The 18,362-nt window shown below is 37.2% G+C and overlaps 1 protein-coding gene across 4 annotated transcripts in view; it reads right to left on the reverse strand.

Moving 5' to 3' along the window:
* FBXL4 (F-box and leucine rich repeat protein 4) overlaps positions 1–18,362 on the reverse strand; it is a 54,705-nt gene that overhangs the window by 21,993 nt on the left and 14,350 nt on the right. For all 4 annotated transcript variants that reach the window (XM_072332829.1, XM_072332830.1, XM_072332832.1 and 1 more), the window contains exons 5-6: positions 11,495–11,739; positions 5,321–5,534 (exon numbers count right to left, since the gene is read on the reverse strand). In XM_072332829.1, coding sequence (XP_072188930.1) covers positions 5,321–5,534; positions 11,495–11,739 — 459 coding nt within the window. The remainder of the gene's footprint in view (positions 1–5,320; positions 5,535–11,494; positions 11,740–18,362) is intronic.

Below are 18,362 nucleotides of genomic sequence, written 5' to 3' on the forward strand. Positions count from 1 at the left end.
CTATAAGAAATACTGCTTTATTACCAATCAAATTCAACTGCTTCATCTACAAGAATAACCACTCGATATATCTTTTAATGCAAGCATTCTCACTGCATCATTCTGGACAGCTACAGTACCAACATTGTCTCTATCATCAAAATCAAATCAACTGTTAAAAGGTGAAGGATGGAAAAGCAGCATGATGATGATGGCTGGCAGCAGAACTCAAGTCGCAGTTAGAGATGCAATGGGCACTGTAGCATGTCTGTGGGCATGGTCTACCACCCCAAAAATACACATCCTGTGGACCAGGCACTCTCCACTCAACAGGCAGCTGAAGCTTTCCTGCACAAGGGGTTGCTTTCAGAAAGCCAACCATTACAGGTTTTGGTTTGTGATGTTTTAAAGTTCCAAAGTTTTGAGTGTAGAAACCTCCAAGCTGCTAAGGAAACAAAGAATATCCTTTGTATGCTCTGCTGGTAAGGGAGTCCTGTAGAGCACCCTCTGCACAGCCTGAAGGAAGAGAAGGAGAGCATGCTGCCTGGGGCTGCCCAAAGGCCACACTGGCAGCACACATCCCCTGCCATCCCACTTCTAGGGAAACAAGAAGCTCCTGCCACTGGGATAACGACCTTTCAGAGAGGACTGATAACTCTTCCCCTGAAAGAAACATTCTGAATTGTCCACTTTTGCACTGTTGTTTCCCCTCTCACTACTACAAACTCTGCCTTATTTAACTCTTGCTAAAATATTTCAGAAAGTGAAGATAATTACTTCTAACTATAGTAAAAACTAATCAAGACACTTAACTAGATACTAGATGTGAATTCAGCTTCGGGACTTCTAGAAATTTCTTAGTGAATAGCAACCACTATGTGCTCCTGCGTGATGTGGAGACAAATAATCTCAATGGCAGCACATCACTGGATTCCGCTACTACTATATATGACTACGGTACCTTTGGAATGGCAACTTATTTCTGTATGTAAAACCAGATGATAGGAAGTTCTAATACAACTCCTTGCAAGAAAAAAAGAAAACCTCATAATTTGAACCCATTGTCAGCAATGGAGAAAATTCTTCCATCCGATTTAGGCTTACAGAAACAAAAATACAGAAAGATTGCTATCAGTATCTTCCATCAATCCTCTAAAAACCAATATATTGTAAGCAGTTTCTTACTTATCACAGTCTTAATCTTTCGTCAGTGAAGTTCTATTTCATAGTTACAACAAAGAACGCTTTATCACACTAGAACTTCCTGTGTTAAAAAAAAAGCACACAAATAAGACAACTCCCTGATCCGCAGGCATCATCAAGGCCCTGTATCGCCTATTCGTCACTGGCTCAATTCCCTTCTAAGAACATACCTACTTGCCAGAGGCTTTCACAGTTTTTCAGTGTTAGCAACTCTTAATCCTAACAATTTGCGCCCAGTGAAATTTTATCCAGGCTGAGGAGTCTCAGATAATAGTTCTCAGAAATACAGCATCACCCATAAGAGCGATGCTTCTAAGAAGTCTGATTTTATGTCAGCATTAACTTTTCCATTGCTCATGACATTAAAAAATAAATAAATAAATAAGAGCTATTACATTTACCACTAAGATTCCTATGCACCTTTTAGGTATCTAAAATCCTCCAGCGTCTTCTCTAACAGCAGCCCAAGTTCCAAATTTGCTCTTGTTCACAGTTATTTTACTATAACTTGTAAATACAATATCTTAAAATGCATGCAAAGTCACTTGCCCGGTGCAATTTGATTTTAATTCACTTCATTTTGTATTTCAATTTGTATTTGTAATACAAGCTTTAATTTTTTTCTTCACGCATTATAAACAATTCATCCTACAATGCAACGTGAAATATACAATCACACATTAAAATTTACAGCCAGCAATAATGAGACTCAAGTTTTTCTACTGTAATTGTGGCCTCGGTTTCTTTAAAATAGAATTTTGACAGTGCTTCACATATGGATGAAATACTTCATAATAAGCATTAAATCAAGATAACATACTCAAGCCATAAAGACACGCATTGCCCATTACTGTACGCAATAATGCCGTCTTTGTTCATTGTGGTTTTTAAATATATCAATGCCAACAAGTGCTTAAATTATGCTGTGAATATGCTCTCAATGAATAAATGCTAAGGAGTCGTGTATCAGCAAATACCAGAACTTCCAGCACAAAAGCTCACAAATACAATAGGGGACTTGAGCTAGCAGAACTTAACATTTACAAAAAATTGGGATTTGTTTCCCAAAGCATGGTACAAATTATTTCAAGCAGATGCCAAATCAAAACCTTTATTAATGAATTTAAGGCTCGGAAAACAGCTGCATTTAGTTCAGAGGATCACAGAGATCTAAGAATTTTTATTGTTGCTGTTGTTTGGCTTCAAACAAGTTAACAGAAGTCACTGGGCGCTGCTTGAAAAACAGTGTGGATTACTTCAGTGGTGCTCACAGCTTCACTTCAGGAGCTAGAAGCCAGTTTTGTAAAGTAAAACTTCTACTCAGTCCCTCAAGGAAATAATACTATGTATTTATTGCCTTAAGATTCAGCAGGGTTAGAACCAAAGATCATAAACTCTTCCAAAACATAAATGAGGTATTTATGATACTGAAATGTCAAAGCTATGCATTTCACTGAAAGCGTGCACTTAAAATTTGGAGCTTTGCTTACAGAGACAATACGATCTTATAAAGAAAAACCTGTTCAAAGGAAACAACCAAAACAAGAAGAAACTGCCGAAAGGACTGCTCAGGTGATTGCATAACATGTTGCAAATCTTAAGTTTGTTTTCCTATGCCTCACATGTAAAAACTGATTTTCTGCAGAGTATTTCCCCAGAATTTATCTTATAGCGTCATAATCACATGAGCAGAAAAGTATGAATAATTTAGATGTCACTTTGTCCCCTTTTTCCATTAAAAAAGGAAAGAGAAAACAAGACACGGTCTGAGTAATAAGACAGGTACGTGGCAATTTGTTTTTATTTGAACACTTCTTTAATGTTAATGCTGTACTTTATAAAGCATTATGCAGGAACATAAACAACTTTACGATCATACAGAGAAGATGGACAGAGAAGGTTAATTCCATCATCTATGTTATTTAATCACACACCTAAATTAACAACTAGAAGAACAAGCTGCACTGTTTATGCAGATATGCTCTAGCAAAATACTGCATTATCAACAGAGATTGATACTTGCAGAGAAAGAATATAAACCCTTTTGCACAGGCATCACAAAAAATGGAGAGGAGTATGTCTTCAAGCGTCAGCTAAAGCTTTAATTCCTATTTTTTCCTTTTATTTTTCTCTTTAGTGTTGCCATTTGGGGCACACAGAAATATGATCACTTCCATTAAATAATTCAGCTTGTGTTTACTTTGATCAGCTTTGACAATAAATTCGTCTGACTGTTTACAAGCATAAAAGGTATCTCCTTCCTTATTTGATCAAGTTTCACTACATTTCAACTGCAGTGACTGTGTCTAATTGTGCAGTAAGATGCACAAAAAGAAAACTGCGATACCCTATAGGACATCCCATTTCAAGTCAACCTTTTACTTGTTTCTCTCCATATTCATTCCCTCTTTACATTTTCACAACTGCTTCAAATTCTCCAGAAGCATATCATCCCAATCCTACATCAAGAAGATTAATAAACAGGGATGCCATCTCTGCATCACAAAAAAAAAGAACAACAAAAAAAGAATTACATGTTAATATTTATGATAGGACCCAAGCCTTTGTCATTCTAGAATACAGTGCAAGAAGAAAATTAAGATTAAAAAAAACTTGGTTTGTTCTTTAGGGAAGAGAACAAAAGCAAGATACTGATTTATTTAAGGAAATGGCGTACCAAATGGAATGAAAGGATTTTATATTTGCCTTTTTCTTTTGGATTCTGAGAAGGAATTTCTGCACAGAACCACAGCACGCATGGCTTTGCTCATCTCACCTTCTTACTTACTTTCTCTTAACAAACACGTACTTGTTAGCAGTTTCCAATAGTTGATTCACAGCCTCAGACTCTTTCCTCTGAGCAGCTCCAGCCAATAAGAATATAATGCCAAGTTACCGATTAAACATTAGAATTGCTCCATTGTCTGAAGCTCCAACAAGGAAGCAGCAGCAATTTAACAAAAAGAATAATTAAGTAAATGAATCAAGACTGCTAAGTGGCAGTTCTCTGATATGTTTTAGAGAAGTCGGGGTTGCTCCAGAGCATACTGGATCAAACTATCTATCGAGTCTCATTTGCACATAGTTACTACCTAACATCCTAGTATCAGATGAAGAACGCAGAAGGAAAAGCAGCCTAATTTTTACAGAAATAGCAAACATTTGTGTGAGAATAAAGTAATAGGGAGAAAAGTAACATTATTTTTATCAAGCTGTCGCTTCTGTAACTCTAATCCTCTGATTCAAGTACTATGTTACATTTTCCTTCCTTGTCCACCAGTGATGCACAGCACATGTTGGTAAAAGGCTTCACAGTAACAAGCAACCTGAAAGCATCCTGTCCAACTTGCCTACTTGTGTCTCTATAAATTTCTCTCAAGTTCTGCTCAGCAAAATGATAGCCGAGAAGTGACAGTCACCAGCCACGTTCAGAAGATACTTTAGCTGCTGCTCCATCACAAATGTGAAATCTCAAACTAAGTTACTTGAGTAAAATCAAGACCATTCAATCATTAGCAGAAACAAAACCAGACAAGCTTAACCTCTGATAAAATAATCTCAGCTCACTGAAGATGATTTCTTCCAGAGAATAAAGATCACCTGAACTTTTCAAAATTTCTCCTCAGACCTGAAAAACCTGCGTGAATTATCTCTACTATAAAGCCCACACAAAGCGAGATAAGGAGATTTACTTGAGACTTACAGAAGGACTATAGAGCTAGGAACAGAATAGGTACACCCAAGGTAGAGTGAATTAGAGGTCTGTCCAAAAGCACTTCAAAGCAGGGCTCACCAATTCTTTAGTTTGAAAAAAAAAAAAAAGTTAATTTTTATGTGTGTAAGAGTTTAATACACAGACTAATAACCACAAAGTTATGTTATTAAGGGACTTTGTTTTTGTGGGAATGGCCCACAAACCCTATAGAGAATGCTTACACTTCAAGGTGGCTGACCTTTTAATTACCTTGCATTAACTCTATCACCATTGCAGACAACTAGTTAAACCCTGGATGTAGAAGCATGTGTATTTTACCAAAAAAAAAAAAAAAAAGAGATAACAAAACACAACTAGCCTTGAAGCATGTGCTGGGCACTGATTGCTTATAAATGAAAAAAAGTTAAAAACACATGTTCCTACCTCCACTTTTGTTCGGTAAAGAATGAGACGCTTGAGGCTGCCCACTTTGGCTATGTGGTTGAAAGCTTGAGGTGGTATCTTATCGCATGACGAGAGATTTAATTCCTGAAGATTAGGACACGTTTCAGTAATGACCTCCAAACACGTTTCATTGAGGAAATGGCCACAAGACAACTCAAGACGTACAAGTTCAGAGCCACAAACTTTCAAGAACCTGAAAAAAATTCACATTTCTGGTGAAAAATAAATCTTCGAAGAGTGTTAAAACCTTAAGCATGTAAAACAGGAAATACTTTCTTCCAGCAATGAAAAACCTATGGACCACAGCACTTATGTCAACTCAATTAATTAATGGAAAACATGATTAGGTTAAAGTAAATTAATCATAACCACTCTGAAGAAATTACTTGTGAACCGAATCTGTACAGATCCTGAAGAGCAAACTAATGAGTTGCTGAGTTAGATATCAATATTCAAAACCTGAAGGTGGTTTGACAGTTAAGGCTGTTTCATTAGCATTAGATACCATATGTAACCTAGATATTATACTTTATGTACAAAACAGTATTTGACACACACATTTTAAGAAACACAAAAGCCTATTTTATGCTACACATGAGATGAGGACACTGATGTCATTAAAACAGCTCTACCTTGAAAGCAAATTACAAAAGCATCACTGCAAGGAGTAAAGAAGAACAAAGGTTTTGCTAGCCTTGAATATTCAGCTTAGAAAGTTGGAAGATGCTTCCTTCTTGCAATTTGTTCCAAGTCAATGAAGGCAATACAAAATGACACTAACGAATAATGGAGGACTTGATGTCCCCCTTTCGAGATGCACATTATTAAATCTTCTTCTCTTATTTTTCATTATACACTTAAGTCTACCTGTTATTTATGATCACCAACTTTCCTGAGTCATCTTGCACACTACCCAGCTCCCTGTGCCTTACTTTCATTTTACAGATCCTATGCAACAGGGAGAGAAAAGGAGATTGCAGAGTGCAACCTCCACACCAGGAAGTTTCCAAGAGTCATCTGAAACTTCCATTGACCTGATCCAGAGCTGGGGTCAGCAGTACCTCAAGTGGAAGCTTGGAGTAGATGACCTTCACAGGCCCCTAACATTCATGAGTTTACAGAAAAGAGGCAGAGAGAGTCTTAAGTAGCATTCAAATCACTTCCATTATTTTTTGCGCAACTTCACAGTTCCTCTTTGGAATCCATCTTAGATTGTAAAAAGTAATCAAACATCAAGCACCTGTTCATTGTTTTCATACCAGATACCATAACCTGTAAGCTAGACCTGCAAGCTTTCTTATATAGGACCGTCAGCGGCAAAAGTGACTTTACAGTTCACAAAAATTAATACTAGATATCTAACCATCAGGACTGCTATTTCAGATCAGCAGCAGAATTCAATGCTGTCATGGAGAAACAGGAAGTAGATTCCCTAGAACTTTGAGTAAGAAATGTACTGATTCACTGCTGATTGCCAGTTAGCTAATTCCTCTCTTTAATGAGTGCTTTAACAACACATTCCCATGGCTTCTTTCATCAACAGATCATTGGGTGATAGTTTTCATAAAACCCTGTCAATTGCCATTTATTATCCCTCTAGCTTGCAATTCGCTAATGGATAAATATTTTATTAACTATTCCATTACAATAATGGATGTTAGGTTAACTGCCATATAATTCAACAGGGCTCAGCCATTATAAATATTGCTACAGATCAACACTTTTCTCCTCTTGTCAGTATTAGAAGTTAACATTAGTAGGTCAGAGAAGCATTTATTTAATCCCCTAGACTTGGATAAGAACAAGATCACCAGTTCAAAGAGTTATCCTGATAACATTTTATTTAAATTCATTATACTTAGGACACAGAGACAGAGCAAAACCAGCAACAGCAATGAGCATTACACTTATTCATGGCTTTGCTTCCTTTTTGGAATAAGTTACTTAGGAGACATTCAGAAGAAAGTAAGTCGAGGGCAGTAAGGGAGACACAGCAGGTACAAGAATAAACTGACAGGCATCAAGGGAAGCAGTGAAAAGAAAGAGAAGTTTGAGGGAGTCAGCAAACAGAACACTGCAGAGTACATTAGACAGTATTAACGAGTTATCCCCAGCCTTTGCTTGCACTGCACAGACTGCTTAGGTCAGAAGGCTTTTCTAACTTCTTTCCACACAGACCTCTAAAGGCTTATATAAAGGTAGAACATGGATTCTCAGGCTTTCAGAACAGTAGTGGCATTTCCTCCACATTCCTGAGACTCAGCACTTGCTATCCATACCTCACAAGCCTCTTCTTTACTCACTGAAGACCAACTGCATCCTACTTATAGGATCTCTTTGCACAGTTACTCATTTTACTAGTCTTTTTTTCTTTATTAACAGTGCTTCAGACAATTTCTGAAGCGATTTCCCTTCTTACTTGTTATGAAACTGGATCAACCAAACAACCTAGAAGAATCTGAATGTGTACACTTAGTTTGCTAGGCACTAGAACAGAGTTCTAAGTTCACCTCCCCTCTAAACTACAGTATTTCATCCTTTTTGTTTATTTTCATAGACTCACAGAATGGCTTATAGGTTGGGAGGAACCTTAAAGATTATCTAGTTGCAACCCCCCCTGCCACCTTTCTCACTTTCCAACACTTTCTGCTTTGACGTTCATTTCCCCCCAACTCTATTTCACCTCAGACTTGGAGAGTGAGTTAGCCCTACTGAAATCCACGTCTGTATCTAATATTTCCTATGATCCAAAATTAAAATACCAAGAGACGAGCACTGTTCATGTCAGAGTTGCCTGCCTAAGACCTCCCAAATAAAATTCCCCAAACACTTTGACATATTCTAAAGAGGTTTTTGAACACATCACATTTGCTCTAGTGGTTATTTTATGGAATCATACTGTTTGTTCTACCAATGATACACAGAAATCTGCACATAGAAGTCTGTTTCTAAGCTGTCACCATCATCTACTTGTTAAAAACTCAAGAGTAATTATTCAACACCTTAGTGTCTACTATACCTCCAATCAACCTGCTTCACTTTTCTTATACAGGTCTTATCCTCCCATGCTGACATTCTCATTACATGAACAAATTCATTACACACCTCTAATGCCAAGAGAATGCATTGATTATGTGAAGTTTTCTGTGAAATCTTTGTTTACTCCCTGTCATTTTACATTCCAGACACTTGAGACTGCTCAAATACTCACGTCTTTCACTTTTCTGTATACTTTTAGTGCAATCTAAAAGACAAAGTTCAGTTAATTTATATTATATGCTGAAATGAAAATTTTATGATAGTCATTGTTAGCCCTAAGGAATAGATACTATCAATAAGTTAAAATACCTTCAGCTTTGCCTCAGGATGTTCATACGCCTGAAGCATTCTATCTGCTCATGATAACACAACATTTGCTTCAGTCATTTCTTAAACTGCTCTTTAAAAAGTTTCCACTTTATCACATTTTTGCAGGAAAATATATTTGGATTATTTTTTTCAAGCAACACAAAAATTTATACAGTTTCTCTTTTAAGATTCATAAGAAAATACAGATTAAAACATTGTAAAGATATTTTTCAAAATAAAACTCAAGCAAGAGTACCACATAAATAAGCATCTACTTGTAGAAATCAGAATCTAAAGAGGACAGCTGAAAGAATCAAAGAATTTAACACCAAGTACTGAGAAAAGTGCAAAAAATAAAAACAAAAAGAGGCTCTGCAAAAGTTAAACATCTGTTATCTACGGAGGATAAGGTAATTTGGTTTTAGCATTTTGCCGACTTTATACCGCAGCAATTTGTTGTGTTTGTGAGGTTACTTAGGAATTTCATTTAGAAAGTAACTTTTCCTCTCCTTAAATGGACAAATAACTTGGCCTTCCAGGCAGAACTCTCTAGGTTTCCACTGCAGTTGCTTGACAGCCAGTCGTGGTTACTTATACAGCAGCTTACCATAAAATGAATCACAGAATGGCCTGGGTTGAAAAGGACCACAATGATCATCTAGTTTCAACCCCCCTGCTATGTACTAGACCAGGCTGCCCAGAGCCACATCCAGCCTGGCCTTGAATGCCTCCAGAGATGGGACACTGGAGTATTGGAACAAGCTATTTAGGCTAGTTTGAAATCAACCTTAAGTTACAAGACAACTTTTTTGTTTACCAACTAAACCCAAAATAAAACAAACAAATCATAGCTTGTTATTCCACAGGACACCTCACTGCCATACCTAAAATTTTCTTTGCAGAAAGAGAGAATACCAAAAGCAGGAAAAAGTCAAAGAGAAGCATAAAGAGCAGCCAGCAAATGTTTTCAGAAACACTCACGCAGCAGGCAGCAAGATAAGATTTTACATTAAAAATATAGTCGTAATGTCCTCTGCTTTCATAGGTAGAGACACAAGTATTTCATTCCTGCAAAGGACAACTGTAATTTGAAAACATGAATAAGTTTTTAGGAAAAAAACAACTGGTAACTGAGAAAACAAGCAAGGCACCCTCCCTGGACAACTGTCAAACCTCGTCTGCAATGCTCATATTCTGAACAGTAAACTAGAAAGAAATGGAATTACTGAAAAAGTCAAAGTATCTCCACTCTTTGGAAACTCTGGTTTGGCTACTAAGTCCTGAAAGTCAGGCCAGGTGAGAAACGTCTGCTGGATCATGCAATTAACACATAATGGTGATGCAACAATTTTAGACATGCTGACTAAGAGCAAATGCTATTATTTTAGCAGCAGAACAAAAAAAAAAAAAAAAGAAAGAAAGAAAAAACAAAAACAAAACAAACAAACAAACAAAACCACAGTAATTAGTTAAAAGATGCTTTCAACTAACTGGAAGCCAGATATGACAGAACTGCAAGTTTACAATTTGCTGAGCTTAGACATTCATTCCTTTCAATGCTACACGAAATTTCTATCCGCACTTCATATTTTAAAGAAGCACAAAAATGAAAAAAGTCACATGAAGACGCACATCTTTAAGTTTTCAAAAAGACTGACTTAATAAGCTAAACATCAGAAAGCAAACACTTCATTCTTTCAGAGTTGAGTTAAAGCTCATACATTTATTTTCAGCATAATCTATCTAACGTGAAATCCAAATTTAGGAGACATTTTGTATCCAATTCAACCAGGTGATGCCCATCTCCTTTTTCTCCCAGCGAGAACAAAAGAGCATAGCATAGGGCTCTTGGATTATACCTTAAGGTCAGTAAAAAGGAAGTGGCATTCTCATCTTGATAAAGTATTTCTTCAAATTACTGTACTCCAATGCCTCAAGGAAAGCACTCAAGCACCAAAGGAAAGAGAACGTTTCAATGCCTTTTAACCTTTTGATTCAGAAAACAAACGAAAGCCAAGACATTTTAACTACATTAAACATTTCTGTTTCTTATCAGTCAAGCTCACCCACCATTGCTGATTATCTCTTAGTTGAAGGAGCAATTTTTGTTTAAATGAAATGTGTTGATAGATGCTGTTTAACTAATGCAAATGAGCAAAGAAGCAAAAAAATGATATGTTAAGGAAGCAGAGAACACTGATGTTATACAGAGAAGAATCCCCGCATATTTGCTGCTTTAATAACCTATAGCATAGTCGTATTTTCAGCTCAGTGTGAAGATGCACATGCAAACCCCCTGCTTTCCAAAAGGACTAATGTTTTAAATCATTTTTATGAAAATATTTGCATTTACATTGCACTCCAGTGATTACTTAGCAAGGTACCTTGCAACCAAGCAATGCAATCAGTTTACTACTGCAGCTCTTCTAATACAGTCCTACTGATGACTCAATTGTACACAGAACAACAGCAAATGTTTTCTTCATAGGATGGTTTTTCTATTGCTTAGTTCTCATGGAGTCCTTCAGAATTCCAGAAGAAAGCGAAATACTACTTCCACTGGAAGATACCACTCAACCACAAGCAGTTTGGAGCTTGCAGACTACAGACTGAAAAGACTTCTTCCCTACCTTGCACCTCTTACTGTTTTAGCATCCCCTCCCACATCATAACAATCGCACCTTTTTGGTAAATCAAAGACATTTCCTGTTTTTTAGCAAGGTTTCAGTTACTTAGTGACAAAGTACTGTGCAGCAGCTCTGCAAACAGAGCTTGTCAAAATACTGCTAAACATTTAGCACTGACCTGCTAAATCCAGAAACAGAGATGGTTCCCCTGTTTCCAGTCCAAGATAAATTCAGCCACTGGATGAGAGTGCAGCGAGACTGTAGGTGCTCCAGAGATGTGTCATTAATTCTTGCCCAGTAAGGTTGTAAACTGAGGTGAATGTACTGCAGAGGATCACAGCAATGTTGATACAGCAGCTTACAGGTTTGTGCTAGTCTACACAGGTCAGGTACGGTAAGGTGACTCAAAATCAACTGGATAAGCTATATTAAAAACAAGGGAAAAAAAGGCACAGATGGTCATAGAGCACTTGAAATGCTAAGGAAAATCTGCAAATGAATAAAAAAAGATGTTCTAACTTCAAAGAAAAGTAAATTCTTTTACTTAAAAGTAACTTCTCGAATAAAACACTGATTAACTATTAAGTAGGATTGCACTTCCTTCTTGATTTGACAACATATTAAACAAGAAAGAGAAAAGCAGATGAGCAAATGAAAGTGACAGGAAGCTTTCAAATCAGAAGTTTCTTTACCCATGCTAATTTAAACAGTGATATATATGTAAACACTATGTTTACATATTTCCCTTCACAATGTCTGTACTTTCATTGATCATAACACCGTGCTGGGATCCTCTTTCTTCTCTGGATTTAGTTATAAGATGGTAGCGGAGTACACGATAATCATATTATGCCCCAGTTTCCCCACAGCCTGAACCGATTTCAGATTTATTCCTCTGCTCCCTTCTCTAAAATAAATAAATAAATCAGTGCTTTGTCTTCTACCTGGTACCTTCTCCCACTCTCCCACCAGTGCTGGACTATGCAACGAGATAAAAATCCAAATAGATTCAGCTTGTCTTTTATGAAGTAATCTCTATCTGGTTGTGTGCCAGAGTCAAAACTGAAAAGCACCACCCCTTTTTACCTTTATCAAATTGAATCATTTCAGCTTCAGAACAATCACCAGCCCTTCTCACTAGCACCACTATATACTGTTTTAAAAGACTTATTTCACACTCAGATGAAGAAATATCCCATCTCCTATCACGTTCCGGTTTTCTTTCTAAAGAAAGATTAACAGAAATACACATAAGTAATCACTCCAGGGAATAACAAAAACCTTCAATAAAAGCTTCTCCCTTAGCTCAGAAATCTGAGAGAAAATACACTTGAAGAACTCAAACTAAAAATTACGTTTAGTTTACTGTGGCCCTTTCATAGCTATCAGCACCTGCACTCTGGTTATGTAATTAAGTGAGTAAATCGCTCCCAAGCAGAGAAGGAAAACTAACTCTCTACAATGAATCAGTAAGACAGCGTAAATTAAAACAACAAGAGCTTAAGCTGAAGAAAGCCCTATTACTTCCTACTCAGCCCCAGATTTACTATTTGGACATCAAACACTCCAAATATCTATGGACTCTTCAACAACTTAACATTAAATCCAATGCCAGAGAAGTTTGCATATACCAAGGTTTCTCTCAACCTTGATTTCAAACCTTCCTTCTTCCCTGTCCCAAAAACACCTCTGTTTTTTACCTCAGCTGGAAGCTGAAGATCAGGGCAGACATTACAACACAACAAAGAATCGCACATACACATTGCAGTTAATGAAAAACACTCAACAAAAGTCACTTCCTAGACTGACACTTGGTTGCTGGCATTTTGATACAATGCACAGCAAGCTGACTAGGAGCTAAAACAGATACAATCCCAAGTCAGCATCTGGGGGTTACTTTGCTTTGCTCAGACCCACTGTGCAGCCTAAAAGTCGTTAAACACCATTTTGTCCTTTCAGCAGTAGGTATCTAAATACATACACTTTTCTTTTTAAGATCGGCTGTTAACTTTAAACAATTTTTCAATGTACTGAAAACAATTTCAAGCTGTCTTGCAACCTTTCAGCTACTTTGTATTCTGTAAACCAACTGAATATCTGTTTTGTCTTCTACCTCAGACTTTTCCAATGCTTATTTATTAAGTTTTCTACAGCAAAGAGCTCAGCCATTGAAGCTGCAGTTAGCTAAATTTATGCCTACAATTAATTTGGCATAATTAATGTCTGATACAAAGAAACACCAATTATGTTCACTAGAAAAAAAATTTCTTTGTGATTTCTGAGCAGTAAAAGTAACAGTGAATGAAACCACGGATGGCTCATCAATATCCCTTACACACACTGATGACTTTAAAGAGTATTTCATAACACAAAGATACTGCAAATCTTTCCCTACCCAAGATGAAATACCTGGGATGAAAAAATATATAATGCAATGCTTGATATTGCTGTAGTGGTAATCTTTTTCTTGCTTTTGATTAAACAAAGATAGCAGGTTCCAAATCTGTACACTAATACCCATTAACCACTGCTGGCATCCGTCAGCAATCCACTATCTGCGTACATGTATCCCAGCACCTTTTGATACCACTGTGTACCAAAATGTGCTCTACTGTGCTACCTTGTGCTCAGAGCAATTCCATGAATGCCACAGAACTGAGTATCCATTTTGGAAGTCTACTTACAGCACTCTTTCCTGCAATCAAATGCTTTAACTCCAGATTTATGAAGAGTTATTACAACTATTATTGTTTCACATTATTATAATCTGCTCAGTAAAAACAGATAATTGGAAAAATAAAAACAAAATATAGCTAAAAGCAACACTGCTTTCCTTTGATGGTTCAAAAATGAAAACAAAAGAACTTTCTGTCCTTTTTCCAGGCAAAACACACTGCCGATGTCCAGTTTCAGAGATGTAATGACATCAATAAATGCTTGAGAGAACATCCACAAATGGGATGTTCTCTACAACCCAGCAAACGGTAACATATGAAATCACTGTGCTATATGCACACCAAAAAAGGTCCTGAGTCAAATCTGCACTGCCAGCTGTTTTTGTTTTTTAAATCACCGCAGTCCCTGACTGTAACATCTTAAAGCATTTACCTGCATTTTGAATTATAAATTCAAAAAACACACCTTCTAAAAACAGAACTCTCATAGATTGCATCAAAGCTTACTTATAAGCTCAGACAGGATCTCTATCACACACTTCAATAGACAGGGTAAAACTTCAGGCACCCAGCTTCTAAAAGCACTTATCTATAAATATTTATTTATTTATTTAATATGAATCACAGCAAGCCATAACCATTTACAACTAACAATACAATTTCCTTGGCTACAGTACAATAATGCAGAAATTGACTGGGTCAAATGACAACGCTCAAATGCTTGTCAACCCTAAAATTCCTGCACTATGAATTTCCTCCTTCAGTTCTTCTGTTTGAGCCCTTCCAATATGACAACACATTGGCCTATACAAACTATAATTCAGGAATACTTATAATTTTTTTGTTCTGCAGCTAGAGCTGCCACAACTTACTCTAAAGAACCAGAGTTGACATCAAGAAATGCTCAGATAAAGGATCTGTGCACAAAAAGGAAAAGAAGGATGAAAAGAAGCAGGCGATGACATCCTGTGACTACAGGCATTCCTCAGCATAGTTTAAGAAAACACAGCTCCTCGTTCCATGATCCTACAGCTGGCCCTATCATTTAAATCTCTCCTCTTCCTCATTCTACTCATGTAAAGTCAGCTGCACCAAAGCGTTTTATAACACAAGAGTACAAGTACTGATCCCCTCAGCAATGAAAGGCTGAAGGTTTTAACCCCCATCTTGATTTGAAGAACAGAAAGCATCTTACTGATAGACTGCACAATTTATCAAGGCTCCAGAAAGACTAACGCTGTAGAGATCTCCAGGAGCCATCACTCAGAGCCTAGTCTGCTACGGCAACTAGCAGTATATTAACCATTACCTGAAGGGATCTCATGCCATACGGTGATTAAAAAGCTTAATACAGCCTTTAAAACCCTTGCGAGATTCTCAGTTCAAAGAGAGGCACAAAATCTTACCAATTATCTGAAAGACTACAAATACTTATTCTTGAAGCATTTGTTCTGGAACAATGCAAGAAGTTTACTCTGAGGGGGGAAAAAAAGCATATGACCAAGAAATGCTCCTGTTTATTATTTCAGTTCTTTTAACCATCAGTTAAGGGTCTTACATTTAAGGGCTTGTGTTTAATGCACGTCTTACATTTAAGGCCCTTTTCCCATGGAATGCAGGTGTGAAATCCACACTTAGTGGAAAAATTCACTTTCCCAACAGACACAAACTACTCATAAATCTTGTAAGCAGCTTCAGACAAAGGAAAACACAACAACAGCTTCAAGGGATGACAAAGGTCTGATTTTTTTAAGTACATTTTCAGAACAAAAAGACACTTTGGACTGCAGCATGCAGTATTTCTCCTGAGAATCTCACACTGCACACACGACACACCGTGGCAGGCATTTCTCTCCTTCATTGAAGGTTCTCAACTTGTTCAGGCCTTCAGGTCACAAGCACTCTGCAAGTCTGAATATGACAAAGGCCTTACCCCTTCCACTTTACAAGCAGCACAAGCTTATCAAATGAGAAAGGCAAGGACATGAAGATGCTCCTACAAAATCCTCTCTCAGTGTTAAGGTAATTTTGAGAACAAATACTCTACAATATTAAGGATGGAAGAAAAATTCTCTGATCAAGTTCATCGCTTCTAAGGAACTCTCTACCCCGAGACATAAGCATTCTCTACTTTTGTGTCAATTAGACCATAACAGTGTCTTTAGAGCTCACACTGCAATAAGCCATTGTGAAAGTAACATAATCTAAGAAGGCACGGTCTGCAGAAGTTTCAGAAAGACATGGAAAGCAAAAGAACCGTTGTCTATTTTAAGACCAGCATAGAAGACCATTCAGGCTAAACATTTTGTATATTATGTAGGGTAATATGAAGAGCCCAAAACAGCTGAAGTAAGAAACAGGCAAGTATGAAGACTAAGGACAGCTACACATTCATAATGTGTTGCAGGAACCTATAAAAAGATACATCTTTTTCATGTAACATATCAAAGTCAAAACTGGAAGGAGTCGTTGCTTTCTTTACTTTACCAGTACTTTCTCTGAACACTTCCAGAAAAATCTGACACTTGTCATTCTCGAAAACAGCACATAGATGCTGTTCCCATTTCAGATGGGATAAAACCTTGCCATACTACAAAGCACAACATTTTTGTTGTTTCTGTAACCAAGCCTTCCAGCTGGACAGAGAAAGCAGAGACTGGTATTGCTGCTGTCACAAACCGAGTCCAGGAACATTCTTTTGTAGTTTTCAGCTAAGTATTCTAGCCATATTTTCAGGTTCTTTAAATCAAAGTAGAAGAGAAAAAAAAAGTGCTTGGTATTGATAGACCATATAAATGCATTCATGAAAGCAAACATGTTAAAAAATGGATAAAAAAGGAAGCCAGTACACAAAAAAGAAAGCAGAAAAGCACAATAGGGTACATAGAGACAGAAGATCATAGGAATAACAAGACCACATAATTATACGCATTAAAATCTTGATGATTTGTATAATTACGCAGAACAAAAAATGAGATTAATTAACAGTTGCCTCTCTGATTGGCAACTATACTATAAATCAACGTATCGAGCCTTTTCAAACAAGACTTTCCAGATTTAAATCGTGTTTTCTCTATAATTAATTGTAGACACTGAAATTTTTAAATAAGTAAAATAAATGCAAAGACATTTACATGTTCTTGACTCAATCACACCCTTGCATAAGCACTAAACCACCTTACTTCAGTACAGATACACAAGAACCAACAGTAAAATACACTGACCACCTATACAGACCCTAGGGAATACTGCTGCTAATTCAGGATGAAGCTAGCTCCCTCACTCACTGCTCCACTGCAGCACCTGCAACAACTCATGAACAGAAATAAACATTTAGAAAGAGAAGATAAGGATTCTCTCTCTCCTGTGGATGTATTTTCATTTTCTCTTTGCCCTGCTCAAAGTCCCACAGATTTGACTAGATCACATATTTCTGAATGTGTCCTGCGATCAGTGGCAGCACTTCTCACCATCCTCCTTTGCTTCCACAAACGAACCTACTTGACTCGAGCCAAAAGTACTCCCTCTGAGCACTTCATGCATTACTGCAGTAAACAAGAACTGTCAGTTGGAACAATTCTGACTGCCAACTCCAGAGTCCTGAGCAGCAAGTAGAAGCTCCTCTCCACTACGTGCTAATCCAGTTTACTTCAGAAGAGGCAAAGATTATTTGGACTCTACTTCCTTACTCTGACTGGTGTATCAGCCTCCCATGAGCAGCTACACTCCAGTGGAAATCTCCAGGTCAGCAAGCAATATTCAGTAGTATCTCATAGGAATCTTCTGTCCTGTAGTTATTTACTTGCACAGACTCTGAGCCTACTTGCAAGTGCTTCACTGATATGGGATCTGAAAAGAGTATTTTACAACTATTTTCTGCGCCAATGATAGACTAAAAAGTAGCAAATGCACCAAAATAAGAGTGTGCAGAAGTTCAGCTATAGATTTTATTTATTTATTTATTTATTGTAACTTGCATCATGATTCAAAACACCTGCACAGAAGAACCTTATCTCATAACAATATGAACATTTTACAGCAGCTGCAAGAACCAGTTTTGGGCTTTCTATAAGGAGATCAGGGAAAGAAACCTTTAACCAATTACAAACTACTCCTACTTCCAGGTCACATTCATTCTTTTTCTCTCTTTTATGTCTTCCCCATCAAGGACTAAAACTACTTGTGTCTTTGCAATTGGAAGATCCTAAGTTCAAAAGCCAGCGATGTGAGGCTAGAACAACAGGCATAAGAAACTGTGCGTGAGCATAAGAGATTCCTGAGAGATAAAAGTGCCATAGCCATGCATACACTGGCAAACTGACTTGTTAGTACTGAAGCAGACAGACTCGGGCATATCTATACAATAGTTGC

Source organism: Excalfactoria chinensis, chromosome 3 (genome assembly GCF_039878825.1).
Source record: "Excalfactoria chinensis isolate bCotChi1 chromosome 3, bCotChi1.hap2, whole genome shotgun sequence".
In the NCBI taxonomy this organism is placed as follows: domain Eukaryota; kingdom Metazoa; phylum Chordata; class Aves; order Galliformes; family Phasianidae; genus Excalfactoria; species Excalfactoria chinensis.